A 21,274-nucleotide genomic window follows, 5' to 3' on the forward strand; every position below is an offset into this window, starting at 1 on the left:
TCCATTTCTCAGTAAAATTGAAATAATTTGTATTTTTAAACAAAAAGCAAGATTTTAATTAATATATTGATATCATGTGGATTAATACCCATTTGATTAACTTTTGTTTCCAAGGCTATATGAGAGAATTACATAAATAGCACACTAACAAAGGGAAAATTCTGCTGGATGTGTGTTAGGATTCCTTGACACTTTGGAGACATTGTGGACACTCCATTCGTGGATGTATTGCTGTATGGATGTATAGCTCATACATGACGGATTCACAACTTCTCATCCATGTTACCCACAAATCTTTCCTAGAGGGGCTACTCAACTTACTGGAAATCTTCCTCTTTTTCTCTAAATATCTCAGTGTTTTCCCTTTTGTCTCTCATAATTCAAGTGTGATTCCTTATTATATAATGAAGCACATTATTCCCCTCCTCTATTGAGAACACAGCTTCATAATTAAAATGGAAACCAGCTTAAAAATATAATTAGCCATGTAAGTATTTGCATTACACATGATTTTCTAGAATATTCCTAATGAGTAAAGGAAGTAAACTGACAATGGAGAACAATTTGAAAGTAAAAAGTGTAATAGTATTCCAAAGAGGAGAATCGAGAATATAATTCTGGTAAAATAGGAAAATATTCCTTTTTTTGTCCAAGCGGCAAAATAGTTTGAAGTTTTTATTACCAAATTGGCAGAGGTATCTCAAACTAAATTGCTTTATAGTCGAGGTATGTGTTTCTGTTGAGTTTAAATGATGGAAAAAAGATGCTGATAATAAGAGGAAAATACACCTAAGAAAACTAGTCATGTGGTATGGTCACAATGCCCACTGGTACGGCTTTGGTTCTAGGACTGGAAGCATTTCCCTTACAAGGCTTGTTTTATTAGGGAATTATAACTTGGCTCTGACTATTCAGCCTGAGGCAGAGCCTTTCCAAACTAGGTCTCAACCCAGAAACAAATTTTCTTTAACAAATTTAGAGGGTAAAAAAAAAAGAAACACAAAAAACTCTTTAGGTTTGGGAGTCCTAAAAGACACCCATATGCCAAGTTTCATTTTCTTTTGCCCTCCAGTCACTTCAAACTGCTTACATTTTCTTTAATTATATTTAGTGAGACCTTTTGGTAATAGTTTTTTTTAATGGTGTTGGTTTGATGTCTGAGGAAAAAAAGATGCTGCATGTGAGTCTTCACTTCTCCCTCACCCTACTTGTCTTAACATTGAAAAGATTTCATATTAGAAATTGATTTTTTTTCCTTAAATTATCTCCCTACATGAAAACAAATAGGAGTTTTTCTTCAGTGATTGGGTCTTTTTGGCATTAGGACTATGAGGTGTTGTTGTAGTATGTCAGTATGTCTAGTAAGTGTAAGAGTATGTCATTTTTTGTGAAATAAGTTTTTAGTGTCTAGCAGTGGGGTTGTGGTGGTACAATGTGGGTGAACAGAGCTGTTACTCATACTTTCCCCAACTCTTGGTTATTCCTTCCCCTGGTTGTGATTTTCTTCACCAGCCACTTCCTGGCCCCCTCTCCCTTTGGAAGAACTACTTTCTTTTCAGATTTAACCCCTGGACACAATGAGAAGGAAGATGACAAAGGCCCCCCCACCTCAATACCACCTCAATACTACCCTAATAAGGCCTCCTAAAAATACACATATAGATTAGTAGTGATTGCTAACAGTTTTTTTCCACAAATTACTAGCTTAAGAGACAAAATAAATGTTTAAATACAGAAATGTAAGCAGTCTTAAAAAGCAGAATCAGTTTCCTGCGTCCTCCAAGAAAGTGTTATGTTCCTGCCCTTTCCAAAGAACGAGAAGAGAAAAAGGGAAAAGAAGACAAGGAAGGAGAAGGTGTCAGTTGTCCTGAACAGTTCCAGTAATACAGTACAGTCTCATGTCTGGTGAATAATTTGGTTGCATGACTATGGTTCTGAAATCTCTATGCCTACTTTCACCATGGCTCCTTTTGAAGCTTCTGCTCCAGGCACCCACACCCTCTCTCATCCCATAATGCTTCTTGACTTTTCATGGTCACTCCTTAGCACAGTGTCTAGCATATGGTAGCTAGCTCATCAGTCAAAATTAGGCTTGCTCAGTGTCAAAGTGAAGACAAATCTTGGGGTTTGAGGAGGGGAATAACGAGGGAGAGGATTTCTGCAGATCTGCAGGCAATCATCTTTAGAGCCCCATTACAAGTGAATTGAACACATTGAAAGGGACTGGTTGAGCACTGTCTTTGCTCAGTGTTGACTTTCAGCATTTGATAGCTATGATCCTTCTCCAGTGTTTTAAGAGTTTGTTTCTTTGAAATTACTCTTGGCCTTGTCTGTCTCAGGCGAATTGCTCTTTTTATTCTGGTTTGACTTTATAGCTTTCAAAAAAACACATTATGTTTGCAAATACACACACACACACATATGTAAAACAATAGCAAAGGCTCTCTGATGCATGATCAGAATAATGAAATTTTAGACCTACAAAGCACCTCAGATAATATTTAGTTCAACTGCTTCTTTTTAGTGATGAGTCACTTAAGGTCTTGGAGGGTCAGGATATGCCTGAGTCCTCAAGGCTAGGCAAAACCAGGATTAGAACCCAGATCTGCCAACTCCCAATAAACTGTTCTTTCTGATTAAGCATTCTGCTCCTTTAATATGTTTTTTAAATTATGTCATACCTCTATTTGCAAACTAGTTTTTTATATACAATTTTTTAGCAAACAAAACAAGGAAAGATTGAGATTAATATGCACATAGTCAATATTATTTCCTACTGATGAGGACTAAAATAAATTTCTAAAATATATGACTAACCAACCAGAAATTAAAACTATGCTATGGAATTACATCAGCTAGAAGCTTTGGTCAGATGTTTTATGCTCATTTACATGGGCCAGACATCTGGATCATTTGGAACAAATGGCAGTCCGTTTTTTCATGGGCACTATTCAAATGGCGAATCTAGTCAAATTGCTGAGTCAGTGGTCCTGACTCTTTTGATGGTGATGTAAAAAAATTCACATTTTTCCCCATAACCTTGCTTAGTTCATTGATATATCTTCCAGAATATGCTACATTGAGTTCTTCCAGGAAACCATACATTAATCTTTATTGCTTTTCTTACCTTCTAGATGTATTTAGATGTATGTGGACATGTATATACAGTATGTATACATATCAATCATAGATATGAAGAAATTAGCCTTTTTTGTAGATTGGGCAGAATTTATCAGCCTGTGAACCTATTGGCTAAAAACTATTCAGGGTTATAGCATCATCAGATTCAAGTACATAGTTGTTTGCTTGTTGTCTCCCCCTTTAGACAATGAGTTCCTTGTGACTTTTACCATTCTTTGCATCCCCAGTGCTTAGCACAGTGTCTAGCATATGGTAGGCACTTAATAGATGTTTATTGAAATTCCATTCAGTTATATTCAACAACCATTTATTAAGTTGATACCTGTACTTTTGATAAATACAATGAGCAAAACAGTGAACACTATTAGAGGATATTTGTGACACTTTCTGGTTTTGTAATTGGATTTTGTTGAATTTGAAGACCAGGACAGGAGATTTACTTCCTTTTCTATTTAGTGTAATTCTCTTTAAGTCTTATCCATGTGCCAACTAGTGTACTCACATTTTAGATTCCTTTTCTGTATGTTAGCTACAGTATATCTTTATCTGACTCTCTCTCTTTAGACACACGTACACATAAATCAGGCAGTCCTTACTTTCTCTGTGCCAAACAAAGTTACTATGCCTTCTGGTCTTGGCTCCACTAATAACCAGCTGGGCAAGTCACTTAATCTCTCTCAGTCTTTGTGTCTTCATTGTAAAATGGAGATTTTGCTCCAAAATATTTTTCCAACCTACCTTTCAGACAGCTGTGAGATCAGTCAGTCAATAAATATTTATTAAGCACCCACTCTGGAAGTACAAAAAAAGAATGACAGTCCCTGCCCTTAAGCGGCCTATAGTCTTATGGGGGAAGACAACACATAAAAGGAAACTGAAAAAAGAGGGGGGATCAGGGAAGATACTGGGTTGGAGGGTATAATGAAATCCAGTTGAAAGGAGTGCAGCTGAGTGGGTAATGAAGAGATGATTGGCCTGGGGGCCATCTTTAAATGGAGGCTTTGGGACGAGTTCTTTGTTCTCATTAGTATCCTCTGATTGGAGGTTACTCAGGGTATTAAATAAATGCAAGTTGTTTTTGTAAACTCAAGAGATAATAGATTCACTGTATCTTATTAGTTGGAGTATTGGGATTATTTTTGACTCTTCCTTACCTCCTCATATGCAGTCATTTACCTTATCCTATCAATTCCAGCCGTACAATATCTGTACCATCCATTATTCTCATTGCTATCACCCTTATATATGCTTTCATTCTCACCTGAATTATTGCTTAAGCCTCCTAAATGTACTGCATACTCTTCCCACTTCATTCTTCTTACCACTTCCATAGTGATCTTCATTGACCAATAACATGGTTATTTCACTCATCTGCTTAGAAATATCCAGACGATCTTTACCCCTGCCTGGAATTTCAAGGTATTTTACAACCCAGTGCCATACTACCTTTCCAGCCTTATCAATCAGTTTGTTGTTGTTCAATCATTCAGTTGTATCCAACTCTTCCTGACCCCATGGACCATAACACACTAGGTCCCATACTGTTCATGGGATTTCCTTAACAAAGATACCGAAGTGGCTGGCTATTTCCTTCTCCACTGGATCACCTTTTGTTAGAACATACCGCTCTGACCTGTCCATCTTGGGTAACCCTGTGTGGCATAGCCTATAGTTTCATTGAGTTGTGCAAGCCCTTCTGCCACTATAAGGCAGTGATCCTGGAGGGGTATCAATCAGTTAGCCGTCATTTAATAGGTGCCTATTATGTGTTTCATAGTAATCCCTTTTCTTCAGGTCCAGAAAATTGGAGAACTGTTTTCCATATATGTTCTCATAACCTTTGTGCCTTTTCCATAGACTATTTCTTATGTTAATAATATTCTTCCTCCTGTTTTTCACCTATTGTATTCTTTCCCAGTTTTAAAAGCCCAACTCCATAGTAGTTCTTTTCTGATACCTTTCCTATTACCCTTGATTGATGATGAACTTTCTCTTTATAATTCCCATAATTTTTTTGGGGGGGTGGGGTTAACTTTCTGATGCACTTAATATGTAAGATCACAAATTATAGCTACTGTATCTCAGTTTTTGTCTTATTCTGCTACCAGATGGTAAACTTCTCAAAGGTACAGGGATACCATATCTTATCTAAACATTATAGTTTTCCATTGCTTAACACAATAGCCTATACATAGTAGTTACTTGATAAATATTCATTGTATTCTATAGTTGTTGTGTGGTATTGCTAATAATATTAGTGAAACCTTTAGTACCCATTTATGATGATTCATTTAAATTTTCATAAACACCTTAAAGGATATGGGAAATGTCTTTTATTAAAGAAATTCCCTAAATTTCCCTTCACCAAAACCATTGTATTCTCTTTCCCCTCTATTAAACAAGATAAACTTTCTTAAAGATACTTCCTCTTAATTAAGTTAGAGCTTTTGAAAATTGAACACAGTTACATTTCAGGGGAAATGCAAAAAGCCACAGTGTAAATACTTTCATTAAAAACCTGGGGTTCTAATCTTAACATAGCTAGTTAAGGATCATTTTTAGTCTATTAATTAATACCTGCTACTTTCACCCATTAATGTCTTTGTCATGAAATTCTAGGTACAGACAGTTATGATCCTGCATAAAGCTTTTTCCATTGATAATTTTAGTGGACCATATCTCAGTGGGAAGAGTTATATCTTTGCAATCAGGAGAGGGTATCTGAATTTTGGCTTTGATATTTACCAGCTGCCTCAGCTTGGGCAAGTCCCATAGCTTGTCTAAGGATGCGTTTCCTCATCTCTAAAAGGGGAATGATAATCATACTACCCATTTTGGAGGTTGTTGTGAGGGAAGTGATCTGTGAAAAACTGAAAACACTTTGTACATGTGAGTTGCTGCTGTAGGAATATCTTCAAGTCTTTTTTTTTTTCCTTTTCTTTTTGGCAAGGCAGTTGGAGTTAAGTCCAGGGTCACACAGCTAGTAAGTGTCAAGTGTCTGAGACGGGATTTGAACTCAGATTGTTCTGACTCCAAGGCCTGAACTCTACCCTCTGCCTACCTAGCTGCCCCAGGGAATATTTTCTTTGGGGAAAGGTGCTTTAGAAAAAGCTTATGTCCTTTGCAAAGGTATTCAAATGAGGAGGCAAGTATTGCAGGGAGAAATTGTCTTATGAGGACCACTACCTCCACTTTCCCCCAACATGATTGCTTGCTGAAGAGCTAGGAGCTAGATATATTGTTGAGGTGATGGTGCCGAGAAGCAGGGTCCAACAAGTGACCTACCTCTGGATCCTAAATCTAGAAATTCAGATTTAGATATTTGAGAAGGAAAATTCTTAATTCTTAGCTTTCAAGTCTCATGAAAGATAATCTCTGGTTTGCTTGTTAATCAGCAATGACTTTGAGCCAGGATAACATACACAGGAGCCTAGAGGGAGAAAATACATTTGGTTTGCATCATTTGTTTTTAGGGGCTAGGAATCATCCAGTCCGAATGAGGAGTCATTCATTTAGTCCAGAACGGGCTAGGGGATTCTTTATGACTTTTAAAACAATCTGCTCTTCAACTGACACCTCACTTTTTCCTCCTTTCCTGCGGATATTTGGTGCCCTGTAGACACAATTCTAAAACTCATGGCATAGATCAACTAAGCATCTATTGTTTGTAGATCAGTGAGATTATAAAAATTCAATATAAAGGATATTCTTTCTGTCCTCATGGAGCTATATGGTCTTATAGGAAAATGAGATATGTGTGTAAATAACTAGTAATAAAAATAATTTGTGATAGAAGCATAAAAGAGATGTAAACAAAGTACTTATTGATGTAGAGGAATCCTTATTGCACACCCCAGATGATCATAGAAGGCTTCTCAGGGACTATAAGTCTACTTTCCATCAACTTAGTACTTATCTTGTAGACACTGATGTAGGAATATGTTGTTTTTCCCATTAGACTGGAAGCTCCTTAAAGGGAGGGACTATTCTTGCTCTTTTTTGGAGGGAAGAGAAGGCATTCCTAGTGCTTACTACAATTCAGAGGACATAATAAATGCTTTTTGGCTTTATTGAGTTCATGTTTGAGGTAGTGTTTGTGCTGAGCCTTTTAAAAGACTTGGGATGGTGAGGGAATACATTCCAGTTATGAGAGACAGTCTGGGCAAAGGCATAGAAATGGGCAATAGAATATTGTAAATGGGAAGTTTTTGTTTTAAATCAGGCTATAAACATTTAATAAGTGCCTACTATGTATCAGGCACTGTGCTAAGTGCTGAAGATACAAAGAAAGGCAAAAGACAATCTTTGCTCATAGAAGCTCCCAATGTAATGGAGAAAGACAGCACATGAAAAAGAAGCTGAAAAGTAGAGGGAGGAGGGGGAGAAGGAGAAAGCACCCTGCTCAGGGCTATGTTGAAATCTTTCATCCAGTTGTTGCTTTGGACTTCCTCCTTAAATGGAGGATCTGGGAAGAGGTTTCCTGTGTCTACCGTTCATGCTCTCTAGTCATCATCATCAAATAATCATAATAATAGCTAACATTTATATAGCACTTACTATATGTTGGGCACTATGTGAAGCACTTTGCAATTATTATCTCTTTTGATCCTCACAACAATCCTGGGAGGTAGGTGCTATTATTATCATTACTCTACAGAGGAGAAAACTGAGGCAAACAAAAGTTAAGTGACTTGCCCTGGCTCACACAGCTAGTAAGTGAGAGTGGTTTTGAAATCAAGTCTTCCTAACTCTAGGCCTGGCACTCTATCTACTGTTTCACCTAGGGTGCCCCAGAGGCTTAGGGTATTGAGGTATGAGTTTTAGAGTTGGTTCCATCTAACATGAAGATGGGTTTCTAGAGCCAATGATGAAGTCCAGGAAAGCAGCCAGGTGGGATGGGATGAACAGTGTGAGAAGGACCATCCTCAGTAGATTAGAGGGTGAGGCAGAATAGAAATGAATAGCATGGCTGTGGTTTCTGATGATACCAAAATTCTAAATAGGCACTCACTAATCATTGAGTTGGCTTCAGAGTGGTCTTAAAGCAGGCCTACTATGGATGGTTAACATGAGGAAAAATCTCAGACATTATAATTTATTTTATTCATTTCGTATCAATCATGTTGTCATATGAGCATAAATTCCAGGACTAGTCCATTTCATAGTTTGATTGAATTCCACCAGTCTGCAGCTTAGGGTTGGAATAAGTGGGAACAGTTTCTTGGTGATGATCACCATTTGGGAACTGAGCTGTCAGTTGATGGTGGTTGAAATGAGAGAAAAAATCCCAGGATTCATCACTTGTTCTGTTCATTGGATAAGTAGGATTCTGTCCTCTGTAGTCCTGCTACCAGGAAGTGATGGATTGGACAATAACTTGAGTTCTTCTGGGGCTCCTCAGGGATGGATTAGGAATCTGGGAAGTATTCTTCTTGTAGGTCATTTCTACTTCTCTGTATAGTTAGAGCATCTGTTTGGGTTTAATATATCGATTCTGGTTGATCTGGGGGTGCATTTTCTGAAGCTGTGCCTAGCTGCAGAGTGTCTTCTTCTTAACCTTATTTTTCCTTAGTGAAACTGTCAATCAAAACTTGCACTTGGGCTTTGAGGATAAATCCTCCCTATCAGATGCTATTGAGTTCCCAAGTGAGTCTGATGGGAAGACTAGACTCTGATGGGTCTTTCATTGGGAAGTTTCTCTTTTCCTGAGCCAGTAAAGAATCATGTGCTAGGACACCACCATTGTAAGACTGGATGGGTCATGACCAGATGTCCTAATCTGAGTTTGAAAGGGAGGTCTTGAAATGGTTTATAGTTTCCCCAGGGATTGCAATCTTCTTCTACCTGCTCTCAGGTGAAGAGCAGGGAGCTGAGCTGTACTGAGTCAAACCAAAGAGGAGGGTCTAATGGGAAGTTTTGAAAATTATTTTGTGTTTGTACAGAAATATTTGTGGATAAAGTTCCAAATGTTTTGACTTTTTACAAGATGATTTTTGTTTGTCCACCTCTCTGAGTTGAGTTTGAATTGTTAGACCCATGGAGGGTCTCAGAGCTCAAATAATTTGCTCAAGAAAATTGCAGAACCTACTGTTATCTTCTGGTAAAGAGTTCTTCCCAACCCAAGTTTTTTTAAAGTATTTGAGGAAAGTATGACAAGGTAAAATAATAATTGCATTTCTTTATAAGCCAATGAGAAATACTAGATGTTTTGGTCTAAATATCTAAATCAGGCTGAAATTCGCTAGGAAACTTGACCTGTTAATTACTGTAATTACTATATCCTTAATAAGGTCAATAAGACATTTAGATAGGCAGATATTAATCAATCAACAAGCATTTATTATGAGTCTGCTATGTGCCAGGCTGTGTACTGTGAATGCAAATACTACAATGAATGAAACAATCCCTACTCCCAAGGAGTTTACAAATGATTAGCCACTTGTATAATTTTAGGAACGTGAAATTAACTGTCTAATGTTATTTTGGATGAGATTAAGTGCTCAGTGTGTGAGTATTGTAAATTGAAGAATTAAGTAATTTCTTATGAAGTTGCCATGATCTCAGAGGACAAAAATGAAAAATGAAAGATGTTAATAGCAGAAACTTTCCCTAAATATATGCAAGTTTAAAACTATTACTTTTAAGAGTAAAATGACAACATGAATTTTTTTTTTCTGAAGATATGAGAAATAATGACAAGCATCAGGGTACATATGTGTTCACAAATGAATTTTCTAAATATATTAACAGTTTTTCTTTAAATACCTTTAGAATGTTTATCAACCACTTTTCTGCCTCAGTAAAATTATCTATTACCCCCATTGACTCTGCCTTTGATAATTCAGGATTTTATAGTGTCTCATCCTGAACAGCAATTCTTATTGAGTACCTCTATAGTTGTAGATTATGTAGAGAATTAGAATTATATAATTTTAGAGCTGCATGGTAATGCTGCATATACACTGACCTTAACATATATCCTAGAATAGAACATGGGGCTAGGTGGCACAGTGGATAGAGTACTGAGCCTGGAGTCAGGAAGACTCATCTTCCAGAGTTCAGAGCTGGCCTCAGACATATACTAGCTGTGTGACCCTGGGCAAGTCACTTAAACCTGCTTGTCTCAGTTTCCTCATCTATAAAATGAGCTGGAGGTGGAAATGGCAAACCATTCCAATATCTTTGCCAAGAAAACTCCAAATGAGGAGTTGGGTCACAAAGAGTCAGACATTACTGAAGACAACTGAACTGGAATAGAACTAATTTTTTCTTTATTCTTCTGCCATCTGTTTTTCTTTTGAAAGAAGAGAATTGGGGGAAAACTCTAATCCAGTGAATAGAGGATTTTGGTTAGTTGGATGCTAGTTAATTGAGAATTTACCATGTGTCTAGAGAACTACTAATTAGGTGTTTAAAAAATTGCATTACAACTGTGAATTGATAGGATGACCCTAAACAATGAACCTCACCCTTTACTCCTTATTTCCACAGTAAAACATAGCTAATTTGCTTGCCTATCAAAGCTTTTATGAGAACTAATGATATGTTTGTAAATGGTTTTGATCCTTTCAGATATGACTGACTGGTAATCACAGATTACTGTAATAATATAAAATAGAATCAAATTGACTTACTTTAAAATGACAGATTTCCATTTAAGTTCATAGTAGTTTCTTTTTAATAAGTGAATTTATAGATTAAAAAGTAAGGATGGTTATAACAAAGTAATACACATGAATGCAAGGAGGAAGTTGCTTTCAGATTTATAGAATAGTAGTCATTAAGAGTATAATAAAATTATTATATAAACAACTTAGATTATATACAACTCAGGGGAAAACTGTACCAAAGTATGTCTGTTTTCCCTGTGCACTTTTTATCTTGACACTAGTCACTGATATAACTTGATTTTTAAAAAAATATTCTTGGCTATCTAAAGTACTCTGAAAATCCTTAAAATAGAGCATAGTTTTGAAGCAAATTCACTCTCATTAGTGATTTAAACCAATTCCCACAGACTTTTAACTCTCTAACTAATCATGTATGTGCTTAGAAGCCTTGACTCATTTGAATGCTTACGAACCATTCTGAAGAACATTTGTTCTAGTCCCCTGAATGTGAACTCAGAGGACCTGTGTTCAAATCCTGCTTTTGTGCTTAGTAGCCGGGTGACCATGGATGGGACTCAAAACATCTCTGAGCTTACGTGGGAATGATGATACTTGTACTACCTACCTCACAAGGTTGTTATGAAGAATGTACTTTGTAAAACTGAGTGGCTTATAGGAATTTGAGAAATTGCTATAACCTTGAAACCCCATATCTGGCATAGCTTTCATGGGCCAGCTGTGGAGATTGAAAGAATCCCTATGTGAACTGGAGTGGTTGTAATATGATGTCTCTTAAGTTACTTGGAATGTCCAGTCAGCAACATAACTTAAGACCTGTGAAGTCCGATCTGAAACAAAATCTTCTTGGACTCCCTTGAGCCAATCAGAAATACTAAGGAGGCCCCAAACTTATGTAGGTTCACTAGGGGCCTCTCTTTAGTTCAGATGCTGTAACTAGGAGCAGGGGAGTCAATGAGCCAATGAGGGTTACTACAGCCTTATGAACCAGTGAGCTGCTCCTCTGAATGGCCTCACCATGTACATATCTTGCTGTACAGTAGAATCACTGTCACTCCCATGCTCTTTTGGAACTTGACTATGCAGGTGTACATACATCTGGAAAGGTAATTTATCCCACCCTGCTTTATCTTTGCCCTTTGCCTCCAATTCAACACAAAAAACTTTTATTAGAAACTTTCTGTCCACTATGGAAATTTTTTAAGAATTTAAAATAATTTTAAAGTATAAGAAAATAATTAACATACTGGCAATAGAAAACAAACAAACTTCTAAACCCTAGTTAAATTACCAAATGTATATATCACTAAAGGTATCTCCAATTTAGGTTTTCTTCTAGTGTTCTGATGCATAGTAGCAGTACATTGTCTTTCTGTTAGAGTTCTGTCAAAATTATGAAAAACATTTGTGGACATCATAGTGAATCTGAAAATGAAATCCTCAAAATTTTAAAGGAAAAAGGGTTGTTCTAAAACAACCCCTCAAAATATGCATTTCTGTAGGTAAAAAGAAAAATGACATTTGTCTTTAAAAATCATTTAAGGGGAATTATTATCTGTTATTGCTTCCAGTTGTTAGATACTCATTGATCACAAGAAATCACATCCTTATTACTAAATAAGTTGTTTGCATCGTGATTACATTCTGGGGAAAAATTGTCTGAGAACCTGGATGTGCAGTGGTATGGACACTAGAGTCAGTTTTTTGGAGTTCAAATCCTGACAGCAGCATTTACTGCTTTTATGACCATATGAACCTCAGTTTTCTCCTCTGTAAAATGAATATAATAATATTTAAACTACCTCTATCACAGGAATATAATGAAAGTAATTTGTGTTATATATGTATTATTTTATGATAATATGAATTATTAAAATTATCTGAAATATAAGCTTTAAAAATCAGTCCTGTGTTAGCTGATAGAGTAGTAAACATTTAAATTTTTAAAAATATTGTAAGGGTTCTGCTGAATCTTGTATAAAGTAGAAGGTTTTATCACTACAGAATATTGGAAACCACTTCTTTCTCTTATTGATAGAATATTCTTTGGCTTAGATATGCCATATTAAGAGAGAATAAACATCATAGAAGATGATTACGTTGTTGAGAGTTTAAATATTGATTTTAGAAAGTGGTTAGTATTGGGTCAATGAATGTACGGTTACTAAAATATTTTTCTCCTAGAACACCAATATTTGGGAATTCCTCAAGAAGTCATGTCATTTGAGTAGAAAGGGAAAAAATGGTTGAAACTTCTGCTTTCTTCTGCTTTTGAATCTTTTAAAGATTAAATATCATTTATTGCTTTAATTGATCCTGGCTCAGATGAAAACATATGTTGTGGTATTAGGAGAATGGCTCAGGAGATTGAACGCAAGCTTGGGCTTGCTATGTCCTCAGTTCATGATGTATCTACTTCATTTGCATAATGAGAATAAGAATAGTTTCCCTTTGTAGAAATGTGTATAGATTAGCTCAGGGATATCTAACTCTTTTGAATTTTCATTATGTGTGCTGCTGGGTTTGGTTCTAAGAATACTTTGTTCTATATTTAATAAGTATAAATTTCTTAACTGGGAGATGGTTGAAAGGTGTTGCTTATAAAAAGCACGACTGCAAATCCTCAACAGGTTGCTCTTGGATTGTAGACTTTTATAAAAGAGTGTACTCAACCAAATAATTTTGAAGGGATTGAATTAGAAATTGAACTTTTAAAAAATTTAAAGAAAACTGTTGATTACTTGGGAGGTTTATAAAACACAAGTCAGCCTCTTTCTCTCTGCTACCTCCCAAGCCTTTTATTTTAGCAAGCAAGAGCAACCTGTTACTTCCTCCTTTCCAAGAGCTGATGCTTTTATTCACTAAATAGATACCAAAATGATAATCCATATTAGGATAAATTTAATTGTATGTAGAGATTTTTGAAAAGCTTATGTTTTTGACCTACATTCATATATTGATCTTACTTTAAAAATGAAGAAACACACACAACTCTTTCTTCAAATAGTTTTCTTCTAAAAGCAGTGAGCAATTGAATAGATAGATGAAGATATAAAGTAGGTCAACAGTTGGTAGGAGATATTGTCCTTATCTTTTCCTGATAATCATGAACTACACTATTGCCTACAAACTCCACAAAGAGAGCAGCTGATACTTTTATATGAGAGTAATCCAGGGAGTTGATGGAGCTTTTGAATATGAAAAGAGTTCAGATTGTGTAGTTGTTGATTTTTCTCTTGGTTATTCAGTAAAATGTATTCCTGAAGTAATTTCAACAAAGTGAAAGCAGTCAATAGTTTTGATGTGGAATCTTTTCTAGTATGTTTTAATTGAAGAGACTTTTGCATGTGGGTAGAAATTATTTTCACTTATAATACTCTAAAGGTACTTTCTTCACCTTTGTATACATTTTTAGATAGGAAAAAAAAGAAATCCATTTGAACATACTCATGACAAAAACATGATAATTCAATATAAGCTATTTTGGTAGTACCTATGTGATTTAAAATAACAAAATTTCATTTTTATCTTTTGACAGTGGAAAGAGTGGAAAGAGAAAACCTTTCAGACTATTGTGTTCTGGGCCAACGTCCAATGCATTTACCAAATATGAACCAGCTGGCAACCTTGGGAAAAACTAACGAACAGTCTCCTCATAGCCAAATTCACCACAGTACTCCAATCCGAAACCAAGTGCCCACATTACAGCCCATCATGAGCCCTGGTCTTCTTTCTCCCCAACTCAGTCCACAATTGGTAAGGCAACAAATAGCAATGGCTCACCTGATAAACCAACAGATAGCTGTCAGCCGACTATTGGCTCACCAACACCCTCAAGCCATCAACCAACAGTTCTTGAATCATCCCCCCATCCCCAGAGCAGTGAAGCCAGAGCCAACAAACTCTTCAGTGGAAGTTTCTCCAGATATCTACCAGCAAGTCAGAGATGAGCTGAAGAGAGCCAGTGTTTCCCAGGCTGTGTTTGCTAGAGTGGCATTCAACCGTACACAGGTATTATTTTCTTTACTTTTATATTTGCATCATGAATGCTTAAGAGGGTATATGACTGGTTCGTTCTGTGGTAAGAAAATGCCTGGGAAAAAATTGTGACAGTCTGACATAAGTGCTATAAATCCTTCAATATGAACTAGGTAGATTTTCAGCTTAGTTAAATATCCATAGCTAGTGGCTTCACATTATCCATATGATGCTTATATTTAATAGTAATATAACATAAATTCATATTAAACTCATTATTTACACATTTTTCCCCAAAGAATTTTTAGATGATTTGATAATGAGTTTAATTCAAAGAAGGTTGTGAATATTCCTTTTAATTGCTACATTTCTCTCTACTAAAAGACTCCAAAGGCCTTTAGCAGCATTAGTATATAGTGATCAGAATTGTAGTTAAGGAAGATTGCAGTCTTCTCTAACAATACTATTACAATCCATTCTGGTGAATTATCTCCAAACTAAAATCAGAAGAATGAATTTAAAACCCAATTTTGTATTTTTTATATTTATAATACCCTCTTTTGTTTTGCTTTTGTGAGTTATCATTTATGTGCATGAAGAAGCATTTCATGACAAATTAACATTTTATTTCCAGGTTTATTTGAAACTCTGTTTATATGCTGGCTACATATACAATTGGAAGCATGGTTATATATCACTTTGAATTTTAAAAGATAGGTGAATAGATTCAAAATAGATGTATTAACTGCTTCCTATATTCTAGGCATTGTGCTAATCACAAGGGGCACAAATAAAAGCAAGCAAGATATTTCTTGCAACCAAGGATCTTACATTCTAAAATGGGAAAGATAATACATAAAAGGGAATCTGTGAATGGAGGATGGGGTATGAGTGTAGAGATTACTGGAAAGAGGCATAAGGTGAAACTGACTTATCAAAAGTGAAGACCAAGTTGCAGATTCTAAGGTTTCAGGGGGGATGCAGAGAGAGTAGGAATGATTTTTGGATGATAGCTAGAGGCAGCATAACAAGGAGGTGACCAAGGGAAGCATCCAAGGCTATTTGGAGAGGGGTGGGGGAATTGTGGATAATGGTTATAGTGTAGGAAGCATGGTGAGTCATTGACTGGGGAGTTAAAATACAGTATACAATACTTTTTATCCAAAAGGAATGAGGCAGGAGTAAAGACCCTATTGGTATGATGTTAAAGAGTTTGGTCTCCTGAAGGTCTTTCTTAGCCTGTATCTTTTGTCCATTTTTATGGATTAATGATTTGGGGGGGGGCATTACCATCTTGAAAATAACAAGTTTAAAAGGCTCTGATTGAATCATTGAAGCATAGTTTTGTTATTTTCCTTTTTCCATTAAAATTTTAACATGGCTCTATCCAGAAAAATCACTTTCAATCAATGTGAGTTTGACTTCATGGGCTAACCTTGAAAGTATCAAATGGAAACTAGATAGGAATGTATGTGTATTTCCTTTTAAAATTCTGTTTTTAATTTAGGAGGGCTTTTCATCCCATGAGGATCATAACCTGTTGTGTATAAAGCTTGACATAATCAAGGTAGATGATATTGACAGAATGACATATTTTGAACTTAAGCAGGAAGTCATTGGGCCTATGACTGAGCTTCACTATTAGGTTTAGTAAGTAGAAATGAGACTATTCAATGCCCTAGGAAACCAAGCTGTGTTTTTTTCTCCTTTTTATGAGAAGTCCAATTAGTAGAATCAGCTATTTATATATGGTGTAGTACCTTAAAGGAAAAAAAAAAAAGCTAGCATGGTACAGAATAGTAACAAAGTATAACTCCTGTTTGAAAGGAATCTTTTCCTCATTCTTCAGATAGAAGTGAGAATTAAAAACCACCTTAGTATTTTCAATGGACATCAGTAGTGTAATCTTTGAATTTATTTGGCTTGCTCTTTAATGAAATATCCTTTTAATTTATTGGGAGGTTCAGGAAATAATTCAGTGATATCCATCATATGTCTAATATCAAGTCTAATATAAAATACTCTGTATATCTTGTTACCCAACTATTTTTATTTCCATAATCCCTTAGATATTTGCATAGAAAAGCAAGCTATGGTGCATTAAAATAATTTGTGCATAATATTCACAATTTAGAAATATAGCATTATAAAATGCTTTCCTGCTTTTTCTTTTCAAAAACACCTTAACCAAAGTATATTCATTCATGATAGCTAACCTTTTTGAAGGAGTGATTTCTGCAGAGATGAAGTATTTAATTAAGCCAAATGCTTTCTTGTAAATCTGACCCATGTCTCTTTAGCTCTCTGAGTTAAATAATGATGTAAAATAATAAAATTAATTAATAGAACTTCCCCTTGACAGTCTTTAATGAATTTTAATCAACCAAGTCTCATTTTTAAAAAAAATCATAAAAATACGGCTTGTTTGAGAAATTGACCTTCCACCCACATTTTAAGGCAAATTCTACTGTTTATTCTTTGTGGAATCAGATGAAGCTAGCTTTTATCAATATGATGGTTTATGTTTTTTTTTATTATATCATCTCCTTTAATTTGATGACACAAATATATGTTCTCTAAAAAAAGAAGATGAAAATAAGTAATTTCTGTTTTGGGGAAGGGAAAATTCTTAGAAATATGAAACATCAGGCTTGATTTACAGTGCCTTGGGGGACTAAATTCACATTATAAACAATCCTAAAACCACCATACCAGGAAACTAGATCTGTAACATGGGTACAGGATTCATATAATTTAAGTGGCAGTCTCTGGGAGATCATCAGAGCCTTGATCACAGAATGGTTTTAGGCTTCAGGTTAGTGCCATTGGGTACCAGAAGAGCATGTGATTTAGAGCTGTACCTCACTCTTACCAATTTATTTTACAAATGAGGAAAATGAGGAACAGAGAGGTATAATCACTTGCCAAAAGTCACACAGCTAAAAAATAACAGAGCAGGGATTAGAACCTATACCACATAAACCTACGTTTATACCATAGTGCTTCAGCAGAATGTTATTTTATATTCTGGTTTTCCCTCCATTTTCTTTATATTTGTCTTGAATGAAAAATTTACCAGCATGTTTTTCTATTTTTGAAGACTCTAATGTCAGATGAATTTGTGGCATAACAGTTTTTGAAAAATGATGACATAGTGTAGAGTTAAGATGAACCTATAATACCATGTCATACATACAAGCAGTAACTTAATAAAAATTTGTAGATTATATGAATGATAATGTCTCAAGCATTTATGTCAGGGTGACAAAGTGAGATGATATATTCAGTGGTTTCAGTCCAAGTAGTACTCTCTGTTCAAAAATCACAGGTCACTGTAATCTATTTTTTTGGAGACTAATAGCGTTTTATCTTTAAGTTCTCCTCTGTGCAAAAGTGTTATTGATGGCAGAAGGAAATATGGAGTAGCAAGATCCTAACCAGAAAACATTGTTATCAGCATTATCTTTAACTTCTTTGTCCTATTGATCTTTTATAATTCAGGAGGACTGTATAAATTTAGTAGTCTACTTTATTTTACATTGAGTTTGAAGAATGACTGATACTCTTTATCAGAATAAACCAAAAAATAATTTTCAGGCTTCAGATGTTTCTTTTAACACCCACTGCTAAAAAAGGCACTGGATCTGGGGTAATATGATAGCCACCCAACTTCATTTAAATTTTAAAAAATCTTAATATATCTGAATATCTAATTTTGTGGGAATATTACTAGCTAGATTTTGGAGCATGTGCCCAGTAGAAACAAACTGTAAGCAAAATCATAATTTTTTTAAAGTAGCTCTGTTAGCAGTGTCCTGTCAGTAATGCCATTGATGAAGTCAATAGGAATAAAGAAACCTGAAGACCAATGCTGGCACACTAGGTTAGGGTTGCATTTTAAAATCAACCATTCTGACTTTGATGCAGCTTGAATTTTTCTGTGTTTGACGTACTCCCTTTCACAGATTAGACCCATGGACTCCTGGTAAATTTATTTGTCTACTTTACCACATTGACATCTTCATAGCATCTCAGTTTGAATTATTTGACCCCTTGTCTTTCTATATAGTTTTTATTAATTATAGTCTTATGACTGTGTGAGGGCTTAATTTTACTGTAGAGTGATTTTGGGATATACATTAACCCATAATTAAGTATAGCTTCATAAAATATATATGCTGAAGATTGCTTAATAGATAAACTATTCTATAATTTATTTGAAAATCCAATGACCTACATATTCAGACGCTCAGAAACCCCCGCTTCCTAGCGTTGTTTCTCCCCCAGGACCTTCCATCTGAACAAATCTGTTAAATGAAGTAGAGGAAACTTTGATCCAAACTATGCTAAATCCATTGGAAAAAAATGACTTGTCACATGTGAGTCAGAGCAATACAATGTCAGAAAAGGGAAATTTGAGGTGAATTACTTAGGTGATTCTGATATCTTAGTACTATTATAGGATGTCCTTTCTTATCATATCAGTGAAAGCAATTACGTTCTTTTTGTTTTTACTTGATAAAATAGTCGCAAACACCTGAATTATGTACAAGATAGTTTTCAAGGTTGTTGCTTTATCCCTTCTTTCAACTTTTTACCTCGTCCCCAAAACTTTAGCACATCACAAGTTTAATGGCTTTTTTTTTTGTACTAGATTCACCTCACTGGGTGAATTTCTTAATGCTGTGATTTCAGCAGAAGCACAAAATTACTATTATTCTGTAACAGTAGAGTCACTAATTTGGAATTTCTTTAGTAACTAAAAATAATCACTAAGTTGGCACTAATTGTAACCTTTGTTGGGTGATTAGGGAAAATGTGCTTCCTAGGTCTACTCTGATAGTGTGTTAAAAAGTCCTTCTTCATGTAGCTCCTTTGCCTGACCTGTCCTCATTTGATTACTTTTTTATGGGAACATATTAAAACTGTTGTGTACTCATCAAAAGCACGTATTAAGAGGAACTTAGTGCTAGTATCACAAATACAATTTATAAAATCACACAGCAACTGGAGAATGTTTTCAATGAGTTGGAAAATTGGATATCACGGAAGCTGGCAGTTATGTTAAAAAGCAAGGAACTTGAATTTCTTGTGTAAGATAGCACTAGTTAGACTTTCATAGTTTGCTTACAATTTGTTTGTGTCATGCACATGCCCCAAATTACCAAAGCTTAAGATTTCACCAGGCCTTCCTTGATCAACATCTTGTATTTGAAAATGACACATTAATAGGACCCTTGGGAGGTGTAATGTGTAGAAATATATTTAAATCATAGGGATAAAAAAAAAGATTTTATGATGCCAGCCTGTCAATGGGAGCTGTTATTTTTTTGGTTCTTTTTTTAGGGAAGATGCCTTTGAACTCTTTTGTTTAGTTATGCAGTCTGCTTAATGCAGTATAAATCCATTACACTTGTAAATTATACAGAAAGAGAAAATTTCTTGCATAAGTTTCAGACCCCATTACCAAGTGATATCTGCTGGTAGATATCACAGTTTCTCTATAGTCAATCACATTACAGAGGCCAAGAAAGTCACACAGTAACAGAGATGGATGTATATCCCGGGAGTCTTGACTCCATGGTCCAGTGCTCTGGTTATAAGATCACAGGTGAAAACCTGTATGGAAAAGGAAGCCCATCCATTGAAAGATTGACTCTAAATATGAAATGTTGCAGATCAGGCATGAACATTTTATTGAGTTTCAAAATAAATAATATACAAGCTTTTGACTCCAAAACATTAAATTAATAAAGTGGGAATACATGATACTGCTTGCTTTTGAAAATAGCAAGCTTTCATTTTAGACTCACTGGCTTGAATTCATAGATTAAAAGATTATTATGTTAGTATTAATATCTTCCAGAATAGCAGAGTCTAGGAACTATCACCATCTGATAGCCGGATGGTGATCCAACTGGAGGTTCCATGCTATTTTCTACTGCACTGTTTCCTCACTTGGACACTCTGCTTCCTACTGCCTAAATATGCTTGTACTATAACTGTGACTTTTACAAATTAACCCCTTTTTTGGTTATCTCAAATGAGAAGTAGGTGTTAACTGGACTTTGAGACCAAAACAAATAATTATTGAATTACTGAATTTCTACTAGGTACAAGACACTGAGGGAAGTGCAAATATAAAGAAGATATAATTTCTGCCCTCATGGGGCTTACTACTTAATGGAGAAATAACACACAAACATATACCTATATACATACATATATAGACAGATTACTTAGTGCAAACTAGAACACATAAGAAAGTTAAGGAGTTTAGAGGATGGAGAGAACACATTAAAACTGAGGAGATCAAGGAAGTCTTCATGAAGAAGATAGAAAAGGAGATGTGACTTCAAGAATAAAAAAATTCAACAGGATGGGGTATGAGAGTAAGTGCTTATATTTACAAAGATAACACCAGACGCACAAAGGTAGGAGGTGTGTTCAGACACTGGCAAGTAATAAAATTTAATGGGTGTGTGTGTGTGTGTGTGTGTGTGTGTGTGTTTAGAATAAGATAAAGT

At 35.4% G+C, this 21,274-nt stretch overlaps 1 protein-coding gene across 1 annotated transcript in view; it reads left to right on the plus strand.

Annotated features, from left to right (window-relative positions):
• The window catches only part of SATB2 (SATB homeobox 2), a 216,511-nt gene that overhangs the window by 108,013 nt on the left and 87,224 nt on the right, over positions 1-21,274 (plus strand). Inside the window, exon 7 of the mRNA XM_027866064.1 lies at positions 14,308-14,780. Within this exon, the coding sequence (XP_027721865.1) occupies positions 14,308-14,780 (473 nt within the window). The remainder of the gene's footprint in view (positions 1-14,307; positions 14,781-21,274) is intronic.

Source organism: Vombatus ursinus, unplaced genomic scaffold (assembly GCF_900497805.2).
Source record: "Vombatus ursinus unplaced genomic scaffold, bare-nosed wombat genome assembly UNPS02014779.1, whole genome shotgun sequence".
Lineage (NCBI taxonomy): Eukaryota > Metazoa > Chordata > Mammalia > Diprotodontia > Vombatidae > Vombatus > Vombatus ursinus.